Source organism: Symphalangus syndactylus, chromosome 1 (genome assembly GCF_028878055.3).
Source record: "Symphalangus syndactylus isolate Jambi chromosome 1, NHGRI_mSymSyn1-v2.1_pri, whole genome shotgun sequence".
Taxonomy (NCBI): Eukaryota; Metazoa; Chordata; class Mammalia; order Primates; family Hylobatidae; genus Symphalangus; species Symphalangus syndactylus.
The window spans coordinates 157,849,932-157,873,883 of NC_072423.2; the positions used below are offsets into that span (position 1 = coordinate 157,849,932).

At 47.6% G+C, this 23,952-nt stretch overlaps 1 protein-coding gene and 1 long non-coding RNA gene across 5 annotated transcripts in view; one reads left to right on the top strand and one right to left on the bottom strand.

Annotated features, from left to right (window-relative positions):
- The first annotated feature begins 425 nt into the window (after nt 1–425).
- LOC134736494 (uncharacterized) lies at nt 426–6,045 on the top strand. The gene is made up of 3 exons (XR_010120550.1): nt 426–1,928; nt 2,897–3,105; nt 5,898–6,045. It is a non-coding gene; the product is annotated as an uncharacterized lncRNA (long non-coding RNA).
- A 4,102-nt stretch (nt 6,046–10,147) lies between these two features.
- Nucleotides 10,148–23,952, bottom strand: part of MYOM2 (myomesin 2) — a 121,148-nt gene continuing 107,343 nt past the window's right edge. For all 4 annotated transcript variants that reach the window (XM_063638157.1, XM_063638164.1, XM_055289408.2 and 1 more), the window contains exons 33-37: nt 14,692–14,855; nt 14,400–14,436; nt 13,188–13,210; nt 12,184–12,239; nt 10,148–10,939 (exon numbers count right to left, since the gene is read on the bottom strand). In XM_063638157.1, the coding sequence (XP_063494227.1) occupies nt 10,622–10,939; nt 12,184–12,239; nt 13,188–13,210; nt 14,400–14,436; nt 14,692–14,855 (598 nt within the window). In that variant the 3' untranslated portion in view covers nt 10,148–10,621. The remainder of the gene's footprint in view (nt 10,940–12,183; nt 12,240–13,187; nt 13,211–14,399; nt 14,437–14,691; nt 14,856–23,952) is intronic.

The following is a 23,952-nucleotide window of genomic DNA, read 5'->3' on the forward strand; positions in this document are numbered from 1 at the left end:
AAGAAAAAGATGAAAATTGGATTATTGAAGAGGGAGAGTGTGATGATTAATATTGTCAACTTGTTTGGATTGAAAGATGCCGTACTGTTTCAAGGTGTGTCTGTGAGGGTGTGGCCTAAGGAGATTAACATTTGAGTCAGTGGACTGGGAGAGGCAGACCCACCCTCAGTCTGGGTGGGCACCATCTCATCAGCTGCCAGTGTGACTAGGATAAAGCAGGCAGGAGGTGGTGGAAAGAGCAGACTGGCTGTGTCTTCCGGCCTCCATCTTTCTCCTGTGCTGGATGCTTCCTGCCCTTGAACATTGGACTCCAAGTTCTCCAGCTTTTGGACCCTTGGGCTTAGACCGGTGGTTTGTCAGGAGCTCTCGGGCTTTCAGCTACAGACTGAAGGCTGCACTGTTGGCTTCCTAGTGTTGAGGTTTTGGGACTCGGACTGACTTTGTTGCCTCTCAGCTTGCAGACGGCCTATTGTGGGACTTCACGTCGTGATCGTGTGCGTCAGTTCTCCTTAATAAACTCCCCGTCATGTATACATCTATCCTATTAGTCCTGTTCCTCTAGAGAACCCTGACTCATACAGAGAGGAAGGCATCCAGAACAGAACTGAAGTTGAACAGGAGCAGATGGGAAGACAGGATATCAAGTTCCAGGCTTGGGGTGTAGACAGAGAACAGGAGCTGCTAAAATGGAGAGCCATAGAGCAGGTGGGGAGCGTCCTGTGGGCACAGAGTTCACCTGGTTCCTTTAGGGAAGCTGTATTTGTCCCTTTTCATGCTGCGGATAAAGATATACCTGAGACTGGGTGATTTACAAAAGGAAGCGGTTTAATGTTTAATGCACTTAGAGTTGCAGGTGGTTGAGGCTTCACAGTCATAGTAGAGGGCAAGGAGGAGCAAGTCATGTCTTACATGATGGCAGCAGGCAAAGAGAATGAGAGCTTGTGCAGCGGAACTTCTCTGTATAAAACCATCAGATCTCATGAGACTTATTCGCTATCAGGAGAACAGCACGGGAAAAACATGCCCCCCGTGATTCAGTTACCTCCCACAGCATTCCTCTCACAACACCTGGGAATTCAAGATGAGATTTGGGTGGGGACGCAGCCAAATCGTATCAGAAGGCCTGCTCCAAGTTCCGGTTTCTCAAGGAGCATTTGTACATCAGATGTCCTCAGGCTCTGTCTACTGCAGTCTACTTCCTTTGCAGTCTTGTTCCCACTGGAATCTGAGTCTCTTTGCAATCCACAAATCCTAAGGAGTGAGCTAACCTGGACACTCCTGACTGGGCTGGGGTGAGTATTCGGCCACTGGTCTGATTGGCTGGTGACCCAGGAGATGGCCTTCCCCAGGCCCTGCAGCTGAGTGGCAGCACCTCATGCCACAGTGACAGTAAGAATGAGTGCCGTGGGCTCAAGTGCACCGAGTCCTCCGTGCATCGCCGTCCGCGAGAAACGCTTTCGAGTCTGTGTGTTCTGGCTGCCTCGGTATATGCATACTTTGTTTAGTTGTCAATTTGGAGGATTTCTTCTGCAACCAAAATTTCTATCTTCTTCTTTCTGCTTTGTCCTCAGAACAAATCCTTGGTATTTAGGAGACGTGTACACGTCTCTGTTTCTTGAGGAAGAGTTTTCTTCTGCTGTTGTCCTGCTTCTAACTCTTGCTTCCCATTTGGGAGATTCTCTGCCTCATGCGTGGTGGTGGGAGAATACTCTGCTCACCGGAGTGGATGGAAGCCCTCGTTCTAAGCCTCTTCTCAGCTGGGGGCATCTGGAGCACCCATTCTGGGCTTGGGCACAGGTGCCAGTGGCAGAGAGAAGTGAGGACATCATGGAATTCGTTCCGGCTGGGGAGCTACAGCTCAGCAATACTCAGCGATACTCAGAGCTGTTTTTGAAATGCAACATGTAATTCCTTCCCTGCAGAGCCTGGTAAGTCTTAGGAATGTTACCTGGTTCTGCCAGTATATACCTTTCTGTAGGAGCCTTTCAAAGCCCCCAGAATTACATTAGGAAAGAGTATTACACAGATGACATCCCATGTGCCTTGCCTCCTTGAAAGATACCAACTTAATTACGCTTTTTTCCCTGAGCTTACCACGGTAGTAACAATAATAATAAAAAACATTCACTTATTTAGTATTTACTATATATTAGGCATTTTGCTAAGTGCCAGACCCTATATTAAATGCTAATAAACACTGTTGTATTAAGTTCCACAATCGTAAGAGGCAGAAATGGAGCATATATTGAGGGGTCCAGTGAAGAATGGAAACAAGGGTCCCCTTGTTCAAAAATTATTAAGAATTTCTAGATGGGGAAAGCAGAACATTAAATCAAGTATGGGTCTTTCCGAGTGAGTAGGGGGCCCTATGAGATGGCATAGATTTCAGGCTCATGAAGCCAGCCAGCCCAGCCAGTAGCAATAAACTACATTTTGCAATGATGAAGTGGAGCTGATCAGGGTCAGCTGCTGGTTGGAGGTCACACGTCTAACTTTGGTGGAACTGAGACCTGAACTGTGGCCACCTCACTCATCAGCTCTCTTCTGTTGTATCCACAAAAAGCATCTGGTGTCCCAGCAGGTCATTTGCTGGAAGCCCCACGCTCTGTGGGCACCTTCACCTTTTTATAATCAGCTCCTGGTCTATTTGAACTCACCATCCCAGGGGTTTTGCACGTCAGATGTGGTTGGATTGCCATTATGCATAATGGTTAGTGTTATCCTTGTCTCACTGTGAAACTGTGCTGAAATGGAGTAATTATGGTGGCCTTGACTTCAACTCTTCAGTAGAGAGAACAATTTTTACTTATCTCTATCCAAGCACTTTTCTTATAATAGGAGTTTATTAAGTGTTTGCTTAATTATTCTGTAAATGTCCACTTTGTGTTAATTCTAGGGCAAGAATTCCTCTCAAGCCTGTACCCCTTTGAGCCTCACTACTTGAGTATTCAAAGCTAGAGGACAGCAATGTTGCTGTTTCATACGTCGCTGCGAGCAACACCTCTGCAGCCTTGTGATGAGGAAGGAACAATTTAGAGCCTTTTCTGCCCACTGATCCTTGCCTGCTGAAGATATCAAGTCTCTAAGGCTACATTGACACTATCTGTAAGTAGCCAGCATTTCTTTAAACTGATTTTGTAGTGATGTGGCTAAATTAATATGTTCTATAAGGAGGCCGGGTGCAGTGGCTCACAACTGTAATCCCAGCACTTTGGGAGGCTGAGGTGGGTGGATCATGAGGTCAAGAGATCGAGACCATCCTGGCCAACATGGTGAAAACCCGTCTCCATTAAAAATACAAAAATTAGCTGGGCATGGTGGTGGGTGCCTGTAGTCCCACCTACACAGGAGGCTGAGGCAGAAGAACCTCTTGAATCCAGGAGGCAGAGTTTGCAGTGAGCCGAGATTGCGCCACTGCACTCCAGCCTGGCAACAGAGCGAGACTCTGTCTCAAAAATAAATAAATAAAAATTAAAAAACCAAAATCTTCTATAAAGAAACAGAAAACAGAAACCAGCTACAGCAGAAAGGTTCAGAGTCTCAAACAGATCTCTGGTGTTTGGATTCATCACTTGTACAATTGCCACAAAGGAACTGTCTCTCCTCTGAAACAGTGGAAATGAAAATAAATACATCATAATTCTCACAGGCTTAAATGACAATGTGCAAAGAAACGCTATTAGAATACCAATGTTTCTGACATTTTAATCATCGCCATTCTGACTGGCGTGAGATGGTATCTCATTGTGGTTTGGATTGCACTTCTCTAATGATTATTGATCTTGAGCTTTTTTTCATATGTTTGTTGGCCGCATAAATGTCTTCTTTTGAGAAGGGTCTGTTCATGTTCTTTGCTCACTTTCTGATGGGGTTGTTTTTTTCTTGTAAATTTGCTTAAGTTCCTTGTAGATTCTGGATATTAGACTTTGTCAGATGGCTAGATTGCAAGATTTTTCTCCCATTCTGTAGGTTGCCTGCTCTCTCATAAGTGAGAGTAGAACAACGAGAACACATGGACACAGGGAGGGGAACACCACACACTAGGGCCTGCTGGGGGTGGGGGACAAGGCGAGGGAGAGCATTAGGACAAATACCTAATGCATGTAGGGCTTAAAACCTAGATGACAGGTTGGTAGGTGCAGCAAACCACCATGGCACATGTGTACCTATGTAACAAACTGCACGTTCTGCACACGTATCCTGGAACTTAGAGTAAAAAAAAAAAAAAATTTAAAGAATACCATTGTTCTTATCTAAATTAATTTTTATGCTTCTGCCTCTGAGAGGATGCAGAGAGACCACAAAGTATCCTTACCACTCGCCCCTCCCATCCTGCAACCAAGCTCCTGAACAAGTGGACTTGTCAGATTTAGGACTAAGGAAGGCTTGGGTAGACCTGTTATTTTATAAATAGGAAACAGGTTGAGGGCTCACAGCTAGTTAGGTAGCAGCAAATCAGGATGGAAACTCATGGGTCCTGCATTCTAGTTTAGCAGATGTGTTTCCTGATTGAAGTGGCTCACATTTGGTCTCTGATACAAATAAATAACATTAAAAGCCAAGGACAGTGGGAGAATGTCGTAAGCTGTTCACATACTATTTACTAAATTATTTTGTCCAAACCATAATGAGAAGTTTACTTATTGATACGATTTGGCTGTGTGTCCCCACCCAGGTCTCATTTTGTACTGTAAACAACAACATTGATGGGGGACCTGGTGGGAGGTGACTGGGTCATGAGGCAGATTTCCTCCTTGCTGTTCTCATGATAGTGGGTGAGCTCTCATGAGATCTGATTGTTTAAAAGCGTGTAGCTGGCCAGGCAAGGGGGCTCATGGCTGTAATCCCGGCACTTTGGGGGGCCAAGGCAGGTGGATCAATTTAGGCTAGGAGATCAAGACCAGCCAGGCCAACATGGCATAACTCTGTCTCTACTAAAAATACAAAAAAAAAAAAAATTAGCCAGGCATGGTGGCATGCACCTGTGATCCCAAGCTACTCAGGGGGCTGAGGCACGAGAATCACTTGAACCTGGGAGACAGAGGTTGCAGTGAGCCAAGATGGCATCACTGCACTCCAGGCTGGGAGACAAAGCGAGACTCTGTCTGTGTCCAATAATAATAATAATAATAATAAATAAATACAAGTGTGTACCATGTCCCCCTTTGCTCGCTCTCCTGCTCCACCAAGGGAAGATGTACCTGCTTCCTCTTCACCTTCTGCCATGGCTGAACATTTCCTCAGGCCTCCCCAGCCATGCTGGTTGTGGGGAACTATAATTCAATTAAACTTGTTTTTTTTGTTTTTTTTCATAAACTCCTCAGTCTCCGGTGGTTCTTTACTGCAGCGTGAGAATGGGCTGATACTCTTAACAGGGACATTTTTATAAACAGGCCATGTGAGGACACTCAGCACCCCATTCCTGGGCTATGTCATCTTAGAGCAGGGTGGTCTGTCTGAAGGCTGGGCTGTCTGCAGAGTGGGTGACATCCATCTGCATCCATCTCCTTCCCAGGGACAGCCTTTGGTCCAGTTCTTCATGTGGTCACCAAGGAGCAAAGCTAAGAGACAAAAGCCATTCTGCCTAGACAGCCCCAGGCCTTATCATCCATCTCCTGCAGACCAGAAACCAGTGCTTCTTTGCCTGGCCACCCCAGGCAGCCGACAGGGTATCCCGCAGGTGCTTCTGCACGTGGCCAGAGACTCCGCCTGCCCTGCTCACTGTTGGTTCTGCTGAAAAGATGGGAACCGGGCTGGTTTTTCCCAGAGCAGGTTCGATGCGTGAATCCCCCACAGTGTGGTGAAAGCCGCCAGCTCTCTGTCCCGTTTGCTTTCTAAACTGAAGTAAATAACTCAGGTCCTTAATTTTTCATTTTTGTGGTTAATCCTGTTTTCAGACATATCACAGACATGGATGAAAGATCATGTTTCTCAGACATCAAGTTAAAAACCGATAATGACCACAGTCATGAAAGAACATTCAGCCTGAGAGAAAAGGGGTTAACACACAGGGAAGATAATGACCGTGAGACCCGCCAGCTGCAGTCTGGGTAGGAGAGGGGTGGTGATGGGGTGGGAGGGGGTGGTGACGGGGGCGGGAGGGGGTGCTGACAGGGGTGGGAGGGGGTGGCGATGGGGGTGGGAGGGGGGTGACGATGGGGGTGGGAGACACTTGGTGATGGGGTGAGAGAGGGGTCACACCCCCAGGACTCGCAGCCGCGATGGAGTCAGGAGAGCCCTTGGCAGGCCCCAGAAGGAGAACTGGTGATGGGGGGGTGGGAGGGGTGGTGATGGGGGTGGGAGAGGGGTGGTGATGGGGATGGAAGACGGGTGGTGATGGGGGGTGGAAGGGGTGGTGATGGGGGTGGGAGGGGCTGGTGATGGGGGGTGGTGATGGGGGTGGGAGGGGCTGGTGGTGGGGGGTGGTGATGGGGGTGGGAGGGGGTGGTGATGGGGGTGGGAGACACCTGGTGATGGGGTGAGAGAGGCGTCACACCCCTAGGACGCGCAGCCCCGATGGAGTCAGGAGAGCCCTGGGCAGGCCCAGGAAGGAGAACTGCTCTGTGGAACAGCTGGCCTGCACCCTCCAAAATTACTCGCGTCACTAATGACAAGGAAGGGTCTTCCAGAGAAGTAAAGCTGTGGGAACTAAACCCAACACGTGAACCCAAACCGCATCCTGGACTCCAGCTGGGGAACCCTTGCAGGGACATTATCGGGATGACTGGCAAGGTTAGTATATGGACCGCAGATCATGCTGCTGTGTGACAGTCAGGTCCCTCGACTTTAAGAGCTGTGCTGTGGAAACACAAGGGAACACTCTGCTCCTTGTTCTTGGGAAACAACCAAAGCACTAAGGGACAGAAGTGTGATGCCGACAACGTATGAAATGTATTTCCAAACGGCTTTAGGAAAATTTAATTTTTTCACAGAATCGATACCTCGGCAAATGACTCTGTTCCCTCCTGGTGTCTTCCTGTTCCTTGTTTTGTGTCATCCTCACAGCTGTCAAATGAAACAACTCAGGCGATGAGCTCCGACCATCGACCACTGCCCTCCCCGTGCTGAGCATTCGCTGCCTCCACTGCCACAGGCACAGATTCTTAAAAAGCGATGAAAGGGCGGAACACTTCCTCCGAGAGAGATAAGCCCAGTATTTCCAGGGACAGGCAGTGGGCGACCTAGATGTCTTTCTAGGTGCTCAGTTCTCCGCATTCTGCCCTGAGGGAGCCGTGGGTGATCCAACTGGTATCACGTATCTTGAGACATTCATTTGCATAAACACAGTGGCACCCAGATCTTGGCTTCTAATCCCACCCTCCAGTAAAAGGAACCAGGGGTCCTTGGAGAAATGGGTCTAGGACTGGGGCAGGGAACACACAGCTGAGCCTGGGTGTCCTGCAGTGCCAGAAAATCGGGCTGTGCCCAAAGAGAGAGCTGTGAACAGACCCAGGAGCCCGGCAGAAAGGGCTCCCTGTGGCCAACACTGGAAAAACCTGACCAAGAAAGTAGGCCGGGCGCGGTGGCTCACGCCTATAATCCCAGCACTTTGGTAGGCCGAGGTAGGTGGATCACCTGAGGTCAGGAGTTCAAGAACAGCCTGGCCAACATGGTGAAACCCCATCTCTACTAAATATACAAAAATTAGCTGGGCATGGTGGCAGGTGCCTGTAATCCCAGGTACTCAGGAGCCTGAGGCAGGAGAATTGCTTGAACCTGGGAGGCAGAGGTTGCAGTGAGCCGAGATCATGCCACTGCACTTCAGCCTGAGCAACAAAGGGAGACTCTGTCTCAAAAAAAAAAAAAAAAAAAAAAAGAAAGAAAGAAAAAAGAAAGAAGAAAGGAAAATGCACGGTGGAACGTGGGTGACATCCTAGAGATGAAATAGAGCGCTAGAGTTCATGCAGACGTCAGTAAATGATGGGATAAATAAATAGGGAGAGTAGACAATCTTTGTTGCAGAAGAATTACAAATAACAGAGGTAGATGCTCCTGCTGTGAGAGGTGAACGTGATTCCACGCTCTTGCTTCTTTGTGGGTGGCCTGGGCTGAGACAAGCTCCCGAGGAATAGAAGAGGAAAAAGCAAACATTTCATGGGAGACAGCAGGCAGACATCACCTGAGCAAGTGATGAAGGTTAGCAGATGTCGGGCACCCCACGTGACTCCTCCTCCCAAAAGCACACACCCCCAATCTCATCACGGGAAGATTGTCTTCCCTGGACTGGGGACCCGGATTGGGGAATATCCTACAAGATAATCAGCAAGCCTCTTCAAAGCCACTAAGGTCATGAAAGGCAAGGACAGGCAGAAACTGTCGCAGGCTGGAGGGGCTGGGAGACGTGAACAGCAAAGGCATCTAGTGTCCTCGATGGGTCCTGGGGCAGAGAGAGGGCACTGGGGGAACCCAACAAGGTTTGAAGGCCGCCTGGAGGTGAGGCCATCATCTGGCCCCACAGCAACATGAGAGATGAACACACAGTCTTGTGTGGAGTCCACTGGGACTCTCTGCGCTGTTGTAAAGACACTTTGCTGCATGTCTAAGACTATTTCATTATTCAAAAAAAAAAAAACTTTAAAAAAATATTGTAACTGAAAACTACGGAGACAGTAAAATGCTCAGCAGTTGAAGGGAAGATTTTTAGGGCAGAGAAACGACTGTGCATGATGCGACGACGGTGGACCTGAGTCCTGATCACCCGACCAAACCCACAGAGCCAACAGCACCAGGAGTGAGCCCAGGCTAAACTCCAGCCCCCGGCAGTGGTGAAGCTGCAGTGTGCGTGCAGTGGTTGGAACAAGCGCCAGAAGCGAGCCCAGGGTAGACTCCAGCCTGCAGCGACGGTAACATGTCAGTGTGGGTGCAGCCGTTGTAACAAGTGCCAGGGGTGAGCCCAGGGTAAACTCTGGCCCCTGGCGACGGTGGCGCTTCAGTGTGGGTGCAGCAGTTGTAACAAGCACCAAGAACAAGCCCAGAGTAAACTGGCCTGCAGCGACACTGACGTGTCAGTGTGGGTGCAGCAGTTGTGAGAGGCACACTGCTCTGGGGGGAGGTGTTGCTAGTTGGGGAAGCTGTGGTGGGGGTAGGAGCTGGAGTGGAGATCTCTACCTTCCTTTTAACTTTGCGGTGAACCTAAAACTGCTCAAAAAGGGGGTCTATTAAAAATAGTACATATGGCTTCAAGAAATTCACAAGCATTTCAACTCTTTCCCATGAACCACGACTGCTAAACAAAAATGACTGTTTAAACTGGGAAATGAACAAAATCTGTTTAACTAAATCAAGGTCAGATTGAGACTCTGTGCCTACCCTTGCGAAGCATGCTTTGGAAAATGCGGCTCCAGCATGCAATAAGAACAAACTCCACTAAAGTTCACCTGCATGACAGAAAAGAGAAATAATAAAAACAAAATTCTTGCTGATACTCACTTTACTGCCATGGAAACCAGCTCAGCCAGCTTTATGTTAATGAGGAAATATTTAATTCTCAGGATTTGTATTATTACCTTAGAAAAATATAACAAAATCTCGTAAAATTTGGATTGCCCTTAATGACACAGAAAGGTAAAACATTATCAAAGCTTTTTCTGTTATAAAGCAACAATAAAATATTGAAATGGGATTTTTATGCCGGAAGAATTTCAGCCTCTTTCCAAAGGAAGAAAAAGTTCAAAGAGAGGGTGTGTCCCTCCTAAACATGTTTTTTAACTTCACCGAGAGGCCTTGTGGAGGCAGCCAAGTTTTTATTTTTCCTCCATGGCTACTACAGTGATCATTCCAAATGAGTGCCTTCTTTCTTTTGAAATCCCTTCCTAATTCATTAGCACACTAGAAAAGAACAGAGCCATCTTTTTGCATTTCATTTTCCTCTACAGGGACTTTTAGATCCATGGTATAATCACCAGGTGGCCTTTCTAAGCCTTGCACAAAACGCACACTTCTTAGGACTGGCGCTGTCTTGGGTGCCGCTGGGGGCCGACAGCCCAGCCTCATGGGTTGGAGGGGCTTTGGGGGTGTGATTCACCATGCCCTGCTCTCTGGAGTGTGAGTGCGCTGTCTGCACCCCACCAGCCGCGAGAGTACATGATAACCCATAATTAAGCAAGAAGGGTGGGTAGGTGTGATTTGGTACAGGAAAACCACAAGGTGACTTTTTAAAGTTTTATTTGCCTAAAGCAAGAGAAAACAAGCTTAACCAGGTAACACATGCTTCAAAGGCTCCACAGCGAGGATTTCAGAGCTGCTAGATCTTGAGGCCCCCAAAGAGAAGCACGGTGGCTTCACACAGACCGCACATGCTGCACACATCCGGGTGCCACACCCGTGTGCCCACACCCTTGAAAACGCTAGTGTATTGTCTGCCAACCCACTCCCTGTCAGGCATCTGCCATCTACCCTCGTGTAAATGCATGTTGTTCAGTCTTGTGGAAAACGTTAGCTTTCGCCCTTAGATGGGTATAAAATATTCATCACCAAATGCAAAAATCAAAAGCACAATGTGTGATCAACTATCGGCCCACACGGGACGCCACTCGGACGCCGGCCACTCCTTTGGAACAAGCACACGGCATTCCTGTCTCTGCCAAGCATTTTTTCCCATCTCCAGGCTGGGAAAACGCCTTCACTGGCCTGGCGCTGAGGCAGACGCTGGGATGAGCTTGGGCTTGGCTTGCTGGGGCGGGGCCATGTCCGGGATCTTCTCCCCGTGTTTGTACACACTCACCGTCACATCGATCTTCTCCCCGCCATACTTGTTCTTGATGTTGATGCTGTACTTGCCCGAGTCCTCGGAGGTCACGCCTTTGATGGTCATGCTGACGTACTTGGCCTGCTCCACCTTCACCGAGAAGTGCTCGCTGAGCTGGATGTCCTGGTCATTCTTGAACCAAACCACTTCGGGGTCAGGGTTTCCAAACACCGTGCAGGTGAGATTCAAGGTCTTTGGAAGCGAGAGGTAGGTGGAGAAGGAAGAGTTAGAAAAAGGAAAGTCATATCACCCCCTCAGACAGTGCGCTCCAGATCACAGTTTTATTTATTGGTCCTTCAATCGTTTGTTTAGCAACAAGGCTTTATGTACTTGCTGCTACACAAACGCCACTCCAGACAGAACAGCCAGAGCACAGCAGGGAACAGGTTCACTGTTTCACAGGGGAGCTCATAAAAAAATCAGTGAGCATGTGTCCCGTTTATTCTTAGCGGTTATCCACAGCCTAAGTCAATTAAAGAATTTGAAAGTAATTTAATTAAGCTCTATGTTTTATAGTAGATATATCCAGTCTGCTCCCAAATTTCCCTTCTGTTTAGACTTACGGATCCCTCTTACCAGTTCCTGTGGCACACCCATTGAATATATTGTTTTATAACTGGTAAATTGGAGGCAAAAAAAATGCATTCTTGAAGCTTGGTTAAAACGTGCTTTCAGCTTAGGATAAAGTAAAACGACTGCTAATTTCTCAGTTACATCCTTAAGATGAGATCTCAAGAGCTCTCTAGGCTTCCTTTACCTACTAAAGAAGAGGCCTATAAATTTTTGTCTTTTGGCCTAATAAAATTCTCTCAAGTATCTCCGTCCCTGTGACATTGAGTTAGACCCACTGAAGCAACCAGAGAAGTATCAATTAGATATCAATAATTCTCCTGACAGGCAACAAACTAAACTCCAATAAGTGGCTTCCACGATGTGTTCCACAATGACCTTGACAATAGGAGCAGAGATTCTTTTCCTTCATGTTGTAAAAGCTGTGCTGTTTCACACTGGAAGCAGGGGGCTTGCACCTTCACACAGGCAGGCGGGTCATGGAGGGTGTGGCCGCCTAATCCTGCAGTTGCTCCTCTGGGTGAATGGCCACAGGGGCAGGTGGCACCAGACCCTGGCAGACCCTAAGGGCCTAGAAACACCCATAGCCACAGTGTCTGCCTTGAGGTGACCGAGTGGCACAACGCGTTCCTGTGAACACGGGTTTGTGGATTCGGAATGTTACGTGATTCCTTCCTTTGAGAACACAGGGGTTATTCCAAGCTGTCTAGGAGGGGCAGGAAAGTCAGGGGGACTCTGGGTTCCCTGCAGGCTGAGTGAGACACAGAAGCCTCTCACTGGGTTCCCTCTGCTCCACCCCAAGAGGAGGCATTGCGTCCATCATGCTGTGCTGACACTCCCGCCCCAGCCAAGTTCAGAATCCTCACCTTCCCTTCCATGATGGTCACCACGTCAGGCAAGCCGCCAATCAACCTGCCACGATCTGCAACGAGAAAGCACCTCGGTTAGGAAACATCCGTGGGACCTTCCCGCGGAGCAGGGGCCGTGTAAGCAGCAGCAGGTACCAAGGTGAACGTGGGGAGGAGCTTATGCTCAGGAGAGAGAGCACCAAAGAAAACGATTTGTATGTTTACAGCTGAGGGATAAACCAAAGCCAAGGGAAGGTAGGTGAGGAGATAATAGACTGTGAAACACTCCAGAGGAAATGTGAGATGGGGGCTGGCCTTGAAGGGTGAAGAATTCACCAAGGACGGAAGGCCTGTAGAGCCGCGTGTGTCCCTGAGTTGGGCAGAAAGTGACGGGGTCCTGGCCAGGTGCAGTGGCTCACGCCTGTAATCCCAACACTTTGGGAGGCCAAGGCGGGCAGATCATCTGAGGTCAGGAGTTAGAGACCAGCCTGGTCAACATGGTGAAACCCAGTCTCTACTAAAAATACAAAAATTAGCCGGGCATGATGGCGGGTGCCTGTAATCCCAGCTACTCGGGAAGTTGAGGCAGGAGAATTGTTTGAACCCAGGAGGCAGAGGTTGCCGTGGGCCAAGATCATGCCATTGCACTCCAGACTGGGTGACAGAGCAAGACTGTCAAAAAAACAAAAAAAAAAGAAGGAGGGAAGGGAGGGGAGGGGAGGGAGGGAAAGAAAGTGAAGGGGCCCTGGGTGTCTGGGCTGCAGGTTCTGCAAGGGAGGATGGAGGACAGGAGGGAGGGAGGGTGTCTGAGGGGTGACGGGGCTAAGGCTGAAAGCAGTGCAGGGACCAGTGGTGCAGGACGTGGGGCTCCAGGACAGGGTGCGGTGTTGGTGGCGTTGTTACATCAGGGTGGAGGATTGCTGGTTATTATTTCATACACAAAGTTGGTACTCCAAAATATGGACCCTTTTGCCCCACCCAAAATAATTCACCATCCTGGTTACAATCTAACAAGTACTTACTCTTCTCTGCAAAAGCAGCAGCTCTAAAAGTTAAAGGGGGCAGAAAGGAGAGAATGAAAAGAGTATGAGAAAGGGCTTCCAACAAAATGCACAGCTGAGAGGCTCACTAGCAGTGAGAGCAAAAGAAGGAGGAAATACGTTTGCATTCTCTTAGAAGAACATGTTCAGGTCACAGGATCCCAGGATGGATATCATCGATTTTTCCTGATGGTTCCCCCTGCCCATTTTGAGGTGGAAAATGCCCTATTATCCAGATGCTAATACCCACAGAAAAGTTTAGCATTCCAGCTCACAGGGTGAAGAGATTTTTTTTTTTTTTTCCACAAATTCACTAGATTGCACTGGAGACTTGAGATATTTTGGGAATTTGTCAGTTTCTGATCTATCTTGATCGTCCCTGCACCCAGTCAACAAATGTTTATTAAATAAGCTAGCATGGGCCCAGGACTGTGGTCAGCTTCGGATATGCGAAAACTCAGTGGTGCATTTGAAAACCCCGAATTTTCCTTAAAAAGTTGCTCTGCGTGATGTGCTGCTCTGATGATAAGTGAAAGAGCAGCAGCATCGCCATCTCGGACTAGCATCACCATTTTAAGTTTTCCTTGATTAGAAACTGCCTAAGTCCAGCCCAGAAACATCAGCTTAAGGGCTAATGTCAGCATGACCATAAACCACAAATGACACCTCCGACCATAAACACACCAACCCTGGCATAACCTACCCTCCAATCAAAAACATTCCAACCCTGAGATAACCTCCCCTCCAACCAGAGGCATTCCACCCTCACAATAAAACTCTCCTCCACACAGAAACATTCCTAGCCCAAGCCAGAACCCTTAAATACCCTTAGTCTGTAAGAGAAAGAGCTCCTGACCAAAATCAGCCAGAAGCCCCACTCAGGTTTATTCTCCAAAATAAACCTGTCTTTGACTGTTAATCTGCTTTGCGTGTTTCTTTCTTCAACTCTCAAAATAACGTTTCCGAAATTCATCCGGGGTTCCGATAACTCTGGACAGTCCGTTTATGAATGCATTTCTGGTTTAGGAGAATGCCCACCCCTCCACATACTGCATTGCTTAAATTGCCACTTCTGTCCCAGGAACAGCTCTTTGGTCACCCAGGCTTCCATACAGATTCCCACATGCAGCCAAAACGACTGCGACTCAACTGCCCCCAGGATGATATCATAGTAACTAAATACGCAAATCTTACTTGAGTTGCTGGAATTCTGCAAATGCTTCATCAAAAGCTGTAAGGAAATAGTTCATACGTTACTAACCATTTCAGTGTTCAGATTTTATTTATTCACTCAAATATTCTACCAGTGAATCTGGTTCATGAAAACAGATATATTTTAAAAAGAATAAACTTATTTTTTCATTATCTCCAAATGAAAATCATAAATTCATATTGTCTCCTGTATTCATATTGTATTCCCTCCCTTCAGCATCTAAATGGATTTCTAAGTAGGAAATTATTAACTGCTAAAGAAGAATTCTCTTACCTTGTCCGGACAGGTCGAGGGAGCGTTGATGGTTATCTTTGCCATCGAAAATCTCAAAAGTGTATTTTCCTTTATCCTTCTCCGTCGGCTCACATATCTGCAGCCAGGCCATCTCTTCACTACCCCCAATTCTCATATGCTCACTGGATGAGATCTTAGCATCTCTTTAAAATAGCAACAGGAACCTGAGTTAGGGTCTCCATGTCACACACACAATGTCTACAGGGCCATGGCCTGTTGCTGTGACAGCCTTCTCTAAGTTGCTGATGCCAATATTACAATAGATTATTCTGGCTGTTACAAATGTATTGACCATATCAGTAACTCAGATCTGAAAACTTTCTAAAATTAAATGATACTTGACTTTTAAAGGTATATTATTATTATATACTTGTCACAACATAATGGACTTAACATTATACAGTATGGTAGTTCCTCAAAAAATTAAAGCTAGAACTACTACATGATCCAGCAATCCCACTTGTGTAGACACCCCGAAGAATTGAACACGGGGTCTTGGAGAGATATTGTCACACCCACATCCTTCATAGCATCGTTCACAACCACCCCGGTGGGGAGGCAGCCCAAGCATCCAATGGTGACAAATGGATCAATAGAATGTGGTCCATAAATACACGAGGGAAATCCCAACACCTGCTGCAATGTGGATGAACCCTGAGGACATTATGCTGAGTAAAATAAGCCTGTCACAAAGAGACAAATATGTACTCCTATGAAGGGCTTAGGGTAGTCAGATTCACAGAGACCAGAAGTAGAACTGAGGGTACCCAGGGCTGGGGGAGGGGAATGGGGAGTGAGGGTTTAATGGAAACAGAGTTTTGGGTGGGAGGACGAAAAGGTCCTGGGCGGTGGTAGTGGCTGCACAATGATGTGAATGTACTTAACACCACTGAACAGTATGCTTAAAGATGGTTAAAATGCTTTTACATTATGTGTATTATGCTACAATATTTTAAAGTTTAGATAAAAACAAGGTGCTCACACATTGCCACCTTCTAAGGTTCCCACATCTGCAACATATAAGGCCAAACTGTTTACTGCAGACAAAAGTGTGTAAGTTATTTCCTAACATTACTTTTGTTTAGAGGGAGCCTGAGAAATTTGTGGAAGTCATAGTCACGGGCGCATGAAAAGAGGACTCCAGGGCCACACGAGAGCTGGAATGTGGACCTGTTTCTCTCAGGCACCAGCTCCAGAACAGCCGGAGCTCAGGAAAGCGGGCTGGGTGCACAGAGCCAGCTGTGGTGCTTGTGGCATCTTTCCTTACCCTTGTCAACAACCAAGAAGGCGTATGTTCCATCGGGAAAAGGAATTCTCCAGCCCTTCTCGCCTTTTTCTCTGTTATTCTTTCCTTCAACAAATATATGTTAAGCCCATAATAAATGCACAGCTCAGGCCGGGTACGGTGGCTCACACCTGTAACCCCAGCACTTTGGGAGGCGAAGGCAGGAGGAACACATGAGCCCAGGAGTTGGAGACCAGCCTGGACCACAAAGCAAGACCCTGTCTCTACGAAAACACAAAAATTAGCCGGGTGTAGTGGCAAGCACCTGTAGTCTCAGCTACTCAGGAGGCTGAGGCAGGAGGACTGCCTGAGCCAGAGGACGTCAAGGCTGCAGTGAGCTGTGATCACACCACTGCACTCTAGCCTGGCCAACAGAGCGAGACCCTGTCTCACAAAGCATGTATGTAAAAATAAATGCTTGGCTCTGTGTCCTGGTCTCTCGTGGTGGTGCTGGCAGTGTGTCTCGGAATCGAGTCTGTCTGGATAGAAAGTGGGAGTTCTGTGGAGGAACAGCAGGATCCTGGCACACACCAAGCCGGAGAGGCTGAAGTGGCTGTTCCCAGGGATGGTTTTGTGGGATTGGCTTCAGCCTGAGACTTAGCCTCTCGGATCCTGGACACAGAAGGGAGGATCTAACGCTGCCCATGTGGGATTGTTTTAGGAATCCAAGAAGATATGCTCAACATCTACTGAAGCAACTTTGGAACATAATTGATACACATTTGTCTACAATCATCAGGGCGGCCTCCCCTGTTGCCAAAGTGGGAACAAGCTCCTGCCGCCTTAGAAGGCAGGGCAGTGTGAACACTTTGTTTCTACCTAAACTTTTAAAAACTGCGTTAGAATGCACATAATGTAAAAGTGACCCCTTTAGCCCTTCACAATATGTTAATTATCTCCCTTTTCCCATGAGCTGCCCCTCCCCGGAAAGAGGCGGGAGAATCAGACCGGGAAATCCTTCAGGAATCTCTCAGTCCCCCATCTGGAATTCTGTACATTGCTGACCCGGCAGCCTCACGAAGGCTGACCCCGCAGCAGAGCCCCAGGCTCTGCCAAGCTGCTCTCAGTCCACAGCCGGCACGGGCTGAGTGGGGAGCAGGAGAGGGAAGGAAAAGCGATGAGGCCATGATCCCAGGACCCCAGCACTCAGCAGCCAGAGCCGGCCGGGCCGGGACTGCCATGTTTGCAAGCTGCAGGCTGGCGCTCACATTCCAGGTGACATGCACTTGCCAGATTCTCCATCCGTGGTGTGGCTGAGGGCAGGTGAGCATCAGTGCCCATGCCAGCTGTCCCGTGAGCTCACAGAAGGTCGCTATTACTAAACTGACTGATGGGCCATTCCAGCACTCAGACATACTCATCCGTGTGTATAAAAGGGAAATTAGACTTTACATGCTGATTCTCAGCTCTGCAGAAAAGAAAAACTTTGCACAGAACATATACCAGGCAGTGGATTGGCCACTCAATCCCAAACCCTGGCGTGCGAGGAGCAGCAAGAAGCCCATCTGTGCAGAGACCTGAAGGTAAAGAGACACTGACACACTGTAGGGACATCACAGCTTGATTAAGAAAGACTTCTTTATCCCCCGGGATGCACTTACAACTGGACACTTTACAGAGCAATCAGCAAATCGGAAATTGCAGATCAGTGGGGACCTGGGCCCGCTGTAATCATTTATTGACTAACTTTACCCCATCCAAAGAAACAGAGTTCAACAAGGGTGTGGAACTCTTCTGGTGAGAGTCAGAAAAACTTGTTTTGCCAACACTGATGGACCTTAGTCATCTTGTCACCCTCTCTTGTTGGAACAGATGAGGGTCAAAGTTCAAACAAATGCACACACACACACACACACATACACAACCAGGCACGGCCAACTTGGCTATGTGTGCTTCCTGCACACACACAGACCTGTGAGGCAGGATTCCAGCCTGAGCCTCCACACATCAGTAAGGCCCTCGGTCCTGCCTGGCGCCACCCTGCTTCCCTGCCCTGCAAAGCCTGGATGCTGCTTGGGGATTTGTGATGAGCTCCCTGCTTGAGAAGAAGGGGACAATTTTCATCATGCCTGGTGTCTTGCATCCTGCACCAAATGCTGTGTTCGTGCTGACGCTGGTCAGTCTCACCGAGAGGACGAGACAATTGCTGTCACCATGTGTGAGCTCATCCCCGTGTGAGCTCATCCTCCCACATGTCACGTGGGTGTTACGGAGAAGACAATGTTTTCTTGATCTCTATTAACTCAAGTATGTGTTCTTCAAAGAGCTAAATTATGTGCCAAAACTATTGCATCCTAGATGTACAGATGAAGATGTTCAAACCTCTGCTGTGTGTGTGTATATGTGTGTATGTGAAAAAGACAGAGAGACTAGAACTTCTTCCATGGGGTAAAATTGCAAACAGCCCCGAAATCTCCCTGTTTCGACTCGGAGCCATGAAGAAAAGCTACTGGATTTTCCACCGTATCAGCCACAGCTTTGTCCAACAGGTGAAATTCACTGGGCCACAAAGTTGCCTTGCAAATGCTTCATGAAGCAGCGGCGTTTCAGCCTTTGTGGCGTTTATGTTCTGCTGGACTATGTCCCATTCCAGTGGTGATCCATTCTACTCACACAATTAGCAACTTGCTTATACAAAAAAGAAATATAATTTTATTTTGATATAGGTGACAAGGGAAAAAGTTACACCTTCATATGATCATTCATAAAATAGCTGTAAGTGTGTCCAACCGGCCTCCTGACACTGGTGTAATTGGACACCCTGGCTGGGCAGCAGTGAAGAGAGGGCCCCACTGCTAACAATTGCTTCACTGGCCTCACGCTGACGGCCCTAGGCCTTTGGAGTGACTTACCGTTCAAGTTTCACTTTTACAAAGTGACCCTCTACTTCAACGAGAGATTCTTTACAACAACCACACAATCTGGGGGAAGAACACTTGAACCCAAATCTCAGCCAGTGACGAAGGGTAAAAACCACTGTAATGAAGGAATGCTGTCCAGTGAACACGAAATCACACACTGGCCCACTTGGTGCCCTTCTGGGACCCCACATGCTTCTGGCCCCACCTCCTTCATCACAGCTGCCGCCTCCGCTGCCACCCTGGGATCTGGGTAAACACATGCATGCATGCAAGATGCCCTGAGCCAGGACCCCACAGCATGCAGCCGAGAGACTACCCTTCCCTGAGCTGCAGCTGCAGCTGCAGAAAGGTAGCCATGAGCCGGGGATCAGGAGCCTGCCTTAAACCCCAATCCCAGCCTCGAGCTGCCCATGTTGGTGTTCTGACCCCGGCTTCTCTTGCATCACACACACTTCTCTTGGACTCGGTTCTAATTCTGTTCCCTCCATATGACTCAGACAAAGCCACTCACAGAACAGGGACAGCCATTAGCAGAGCTTCCAGCAGAGGCTGCTGCTGTCCCTGCATCTGCAACCCTGGCTGCTCACCTTGAGGGCAAATGCTCGTTTCCACCTTCCCACTCCCAGCTTCAGGGTCTCACCCTAGACGCCGCACCCTCTCATTTGGCTTCCCCTGAATGAGTAACTTATAAGAGGGCCAAACACGTCCTAGTGCTCAAAATAGCTGTTAATTTCTTAGACTATCCAGTCGCTGAATTAATTATAACTGTTGCCTTATCTAGACAATGACTTGGACATATAGGGATTTTAAAATTATTATTATTGCTGTTTAGAGACATAAATGGGCCAAATATGACAAAACCTCTTCTTCGTATTACTTGATTACAAAACATGACCAAATTCCTTCATTCCAAACTAAAGTTAAAATGGTTCATATTAACATAAGGCAGTGGAGGATAGAAGAAAGCACACATTTCTGCTCCTTCATGCAAAAGCAACCAGCAGGTTGGTCGCCTGTGAAGGGGTAGGTGGGAAGGAGCCAGGTAAAGGGCATGGGGGCAGGTGAGCAGGGAGGAGGGGAGAAGGTCTGGGCCCCAGGTCTGTAGCTCAGGCTCTTACAACCACACTGCCCTTCACATTTCCCAAAATAAATGAGGAATGCCAATCTGAAAGCAAGGAAAACCCAAAACAAAATATGAACAGTAATAAATGCACGTAACTATGTTGCAAATGAATTGCTTACCACCCAGAACGTAAACACATAAAGAAACTTTGGAAAGCACTATTTTGATTTGATACTGTAGGGCTAAAGATGAAAGGAATTAATTGTAGGAAACACTGAAGTCTAGTTTGCACATTTGTTTCTCACAGAGATATGAGTTACTAATTCTGAAACTGCTTGATGTAAATGCTAGGAATGAAAACAACAACAACAGGGGAGAGCCAGGCTTCTCCCTGGTGAACCAAGTTACAGCTCAGGAAAGGGGCAAGGCTTGAATGAAGCCTGTGGAGTTGGACTGGGATCCAATCAGATTCTAGTATACAGACGGTGAGATACAGAAGTGTACACGGATGAGTGAGTGTGTGCCTCCGTGTGCACCCACACGTCACCCAGCCCTGTCTCCAGAGCATGTGAGACCCGTGGTTCCCTGAGACATCCACAGTCTCTGATGCCACCCTTTGCCCAGGAGCCAGGACTTCTGGGATTGTAGAAATGGGGCAGAAAATACAAGATGAGTTGGGAATGTTTTACGGGCCCAGAAAATAAGGCATTGCTCCTAAGAAGATGCAGGCATGCACACTGGAGCAAGCAGGTGACAACCAGAAGGAGCTCCCAAGGGCCAGAGCTGGAACAATTTGAGCAAAGTAACAGCTCACAGAACAAACTCAACATCCCTGAGTCCAAACGGATACAGCCAAGCAGGTGAATGAGGAGAGGCACAGAGGAGAGGCCAGCGCCTCCCAGCAGAAGAAATGTAAAAGGAAGAGGGAACTAGAAAATCACCCGGTACCCAGCCCCTCAGAAATCAGTGCTGAAGGCCAGATTCACTGCTGAACCTCAAATCCCAGCACACAGGTCTGTGGAGGGACAAGAGACTTGCCAAGTCCTAAAGTATTTACTAATTACCAAGAGAAAAATAATAACGTTCCCAGGAAGAGACAGGGCAGACATTGCCTTAACCCCGTGATCAGATATCAGCAGGGCTTTTGTTGTATTCCAGCTAAAACTGAGTCACCAACCCAATCATGGGAAACACCAGATAAACCCAAACGGAGGGGTGTGCTTTGAAGTGACTGACAGAATGCTTCAAGGCACCCAGGCTGAGAGGAGAGCCTGAGCAACTGTCCTAGACACGGGGGAAACCAGGAGCCAGGACCCCTAATCACAACATGCGACCTGAGATTCAACACAGGAACATGGAAAAGGGGGTTCCTGGAAAAACAGGTGCAACCTGAATTGGTCTGTAGCAGAGTTAATAGTATTACATCATCATTCAGCTCCTGGTTTTGATGGTTATAAGGTGGCTACACAATACACTAACCTCAGGGGAAGAGGGTGGAGGTGGCTACATAAGATGTTAACCTCAGGGGAAGAGGGTGGAGATGGCTACACAAGACGTTAACCTCGGGGAAGAGGGTGGAGGATGTAAGGGAACTCCTTACTTTCTTCTCAACTTTTCTATGAGTCTAAAATTATTTCACAGTGAACGCTTTAAAAATATTATATATTTGTAACTGAATATTATATACAGTAAAATAAATGGTGGGAAGTAACACAAGTGCAAAAATCTAAAAACCAAGTCTGAGATCAATAATGACTGACAGATCAGGCACGGTGGCTCACGCCTGTAATCCCAGCACTTTGGGAGGCCAAGGCAGGTGGATCACCTGAGGTCAGGAGTTCGAGACCCGCCGCGCCAACATGGTGAAACCCCATCTCTACTAAATATACAAAAATTAGCCAGGCATGGTGGTGCATGCCTGTAAACCCAGCTACTCAGGAGGCTGAGGTGGGAGAATCACTTGAACCCAGGAGGCAGAGGTTGCAGCGAACCAAGATCATGCCACTGCACTCCAGCCTGGGTGACAGAGCAACACTCTGACTCAAAAAAACAAAAATAAAAAAATAATAATGATGACTGACAGAGGCAGGTAGATGGAAGCACAAGAACAGAGCTGGAGCCTCAGAGGCAGTAGTTCCATCAAGTCCACTGAAGGTTTCAACAGCGCTATGGTGTCCGAGCTCTTCTCAGTGTGGTCCAACATTCAAGTCAACTCCACCTAGATCTTGCTCCCCTTTTGAAGGCAAATGTAGATAAAAGGTAGAAATTCCCAAAAGCTAGGAAATATTTGCTTCTAGGCTGGAGAAGACACTATTGAGGAACGCAGACCTCCTTTGGGAAGAGCCCCACAAGATGGGAGAGCCTGAGGGGACCTTAACATACCCAGCAGCCTTTCGCTGCAGCTGTCTAAACAGTGAACATCAGAACACATGCAGAGAATTGGAGACGCCCTGTGCTTTCTGAAAGGGGACTGCACACACCTGGAGCTCCCACCCCGGCAGCTGTCATAGGCCAGGACCGCAAGGCACCCCACACATCGACTGAAGCCACGCCCAGGCCAGAGGGAAGGTCCCGTCACTGCCCCAGCCCTTCTCACTGGAGACACAGCCAGCCACGGCCCCTCCCACCCTGTGGACATAAGGACAAAGATGTGCCAGGGAAGGCGTCTGGGGTGTCAGGCAGGCACCTCTCCTCCCAGTTAGTTCAAGAGTTAGCTGAGATTTTAGGAGAGCATTTACAAAGTCAGACTCTGTGTGTGAAATCTCCTGAATTGAATTAAAATACACATTTGGAGTTTGAAGCATGCTCTTCTGTGTATGCCATAAAGACACTGAGAGGCATGTGAGGTGGCCAAGACAGGAGGATTGCTTGATCCCAGGAGGGCAGGGCTGCAGTGAGCTAGAATGGCACCACTGCTCTCCCGCATGGGTGACAGAGCAAGACTGTCTCAAAAAAAAGAAAGACAGAAAGAGAGACTGAAATTACTTTAGTTTCTGAGATACTTCCAAGACCTCAGTGGTCAATATGTTAAGAATTCGAGATCTAGCCATGTCTAGATGATATATTAATCTCACCTTTGGGTAAGAAAACAAAATCTTTTTTCTGAAGAACATTTTCGCTGAATTCCTCTTTGCCTGCTTCTAACTCATGACGAATAAGTTTCTAACCTTCCCTTAAAATGACATTTTCTATAGCCGCTGATGTATTACTCAGCATTTTTAACTAAAGAACAACCGTCTTTGCTTACGTCCGCATTTCACAAAATTCTCACTGCACTCTATTGATTCCATGCCACCCATTAACACAAAATATTCCAGGACCCACAGCACCAGTCTTTGGCAGCTCCATTCCCTGGCATAGGTTTTGTGAAGTGGATTATTTAGCCTCAAATGGCTAAAGTATATTTCAACAAATTTTCCAACTACTTTTCATATTATTCTTTTTCCAGTTGCTATCTAACAAGAACGCATTTAGTCATCAAACAGTGAATTACAGTCATACATGATGACTACCTAATATAGTTTCATGTTGTTTAATAGTCAAATAGTAAGAAGTTAAGGTCTTAGAGTTATAGTTTAGTTATAAAGGTGTTAAAGAAATGCCGTTGGCTGGGCGCGGTGGCTCAAGCCTGTAATCCCAGCACTTTGGGACGTCTAGGCGGGCGGATCACGAGGTCAGGAGATGGAGACCATCCTGGCTAACACGGTGAAACCCCGTCTCTACTAAAAATACAAACAATTAGCCAGGCGTGGTGGTGGGCACCTGTAGTCCCAGCTACTCGTGAGGCTGAGGCAGGAGAATGGCGTGAACCCTGGAGGCGGAGCTTGCAGTGAGCTGAGATCCCACCACTGCACTCCGGCCTGGGTGACAGAGTGAGACTCCGTCTCAAAAAAAAAAAAAAAAAAAAAAAAAAAAGAAATGCCTGTTTTGTTGTCTAATGAATTTGTTTGGGGAAGAGAAAACATAGAAATAATGTTACTTTTACAAGTCTGTGGGATTCACAATAACACCCTCCTTCTCTTTCTGTATCT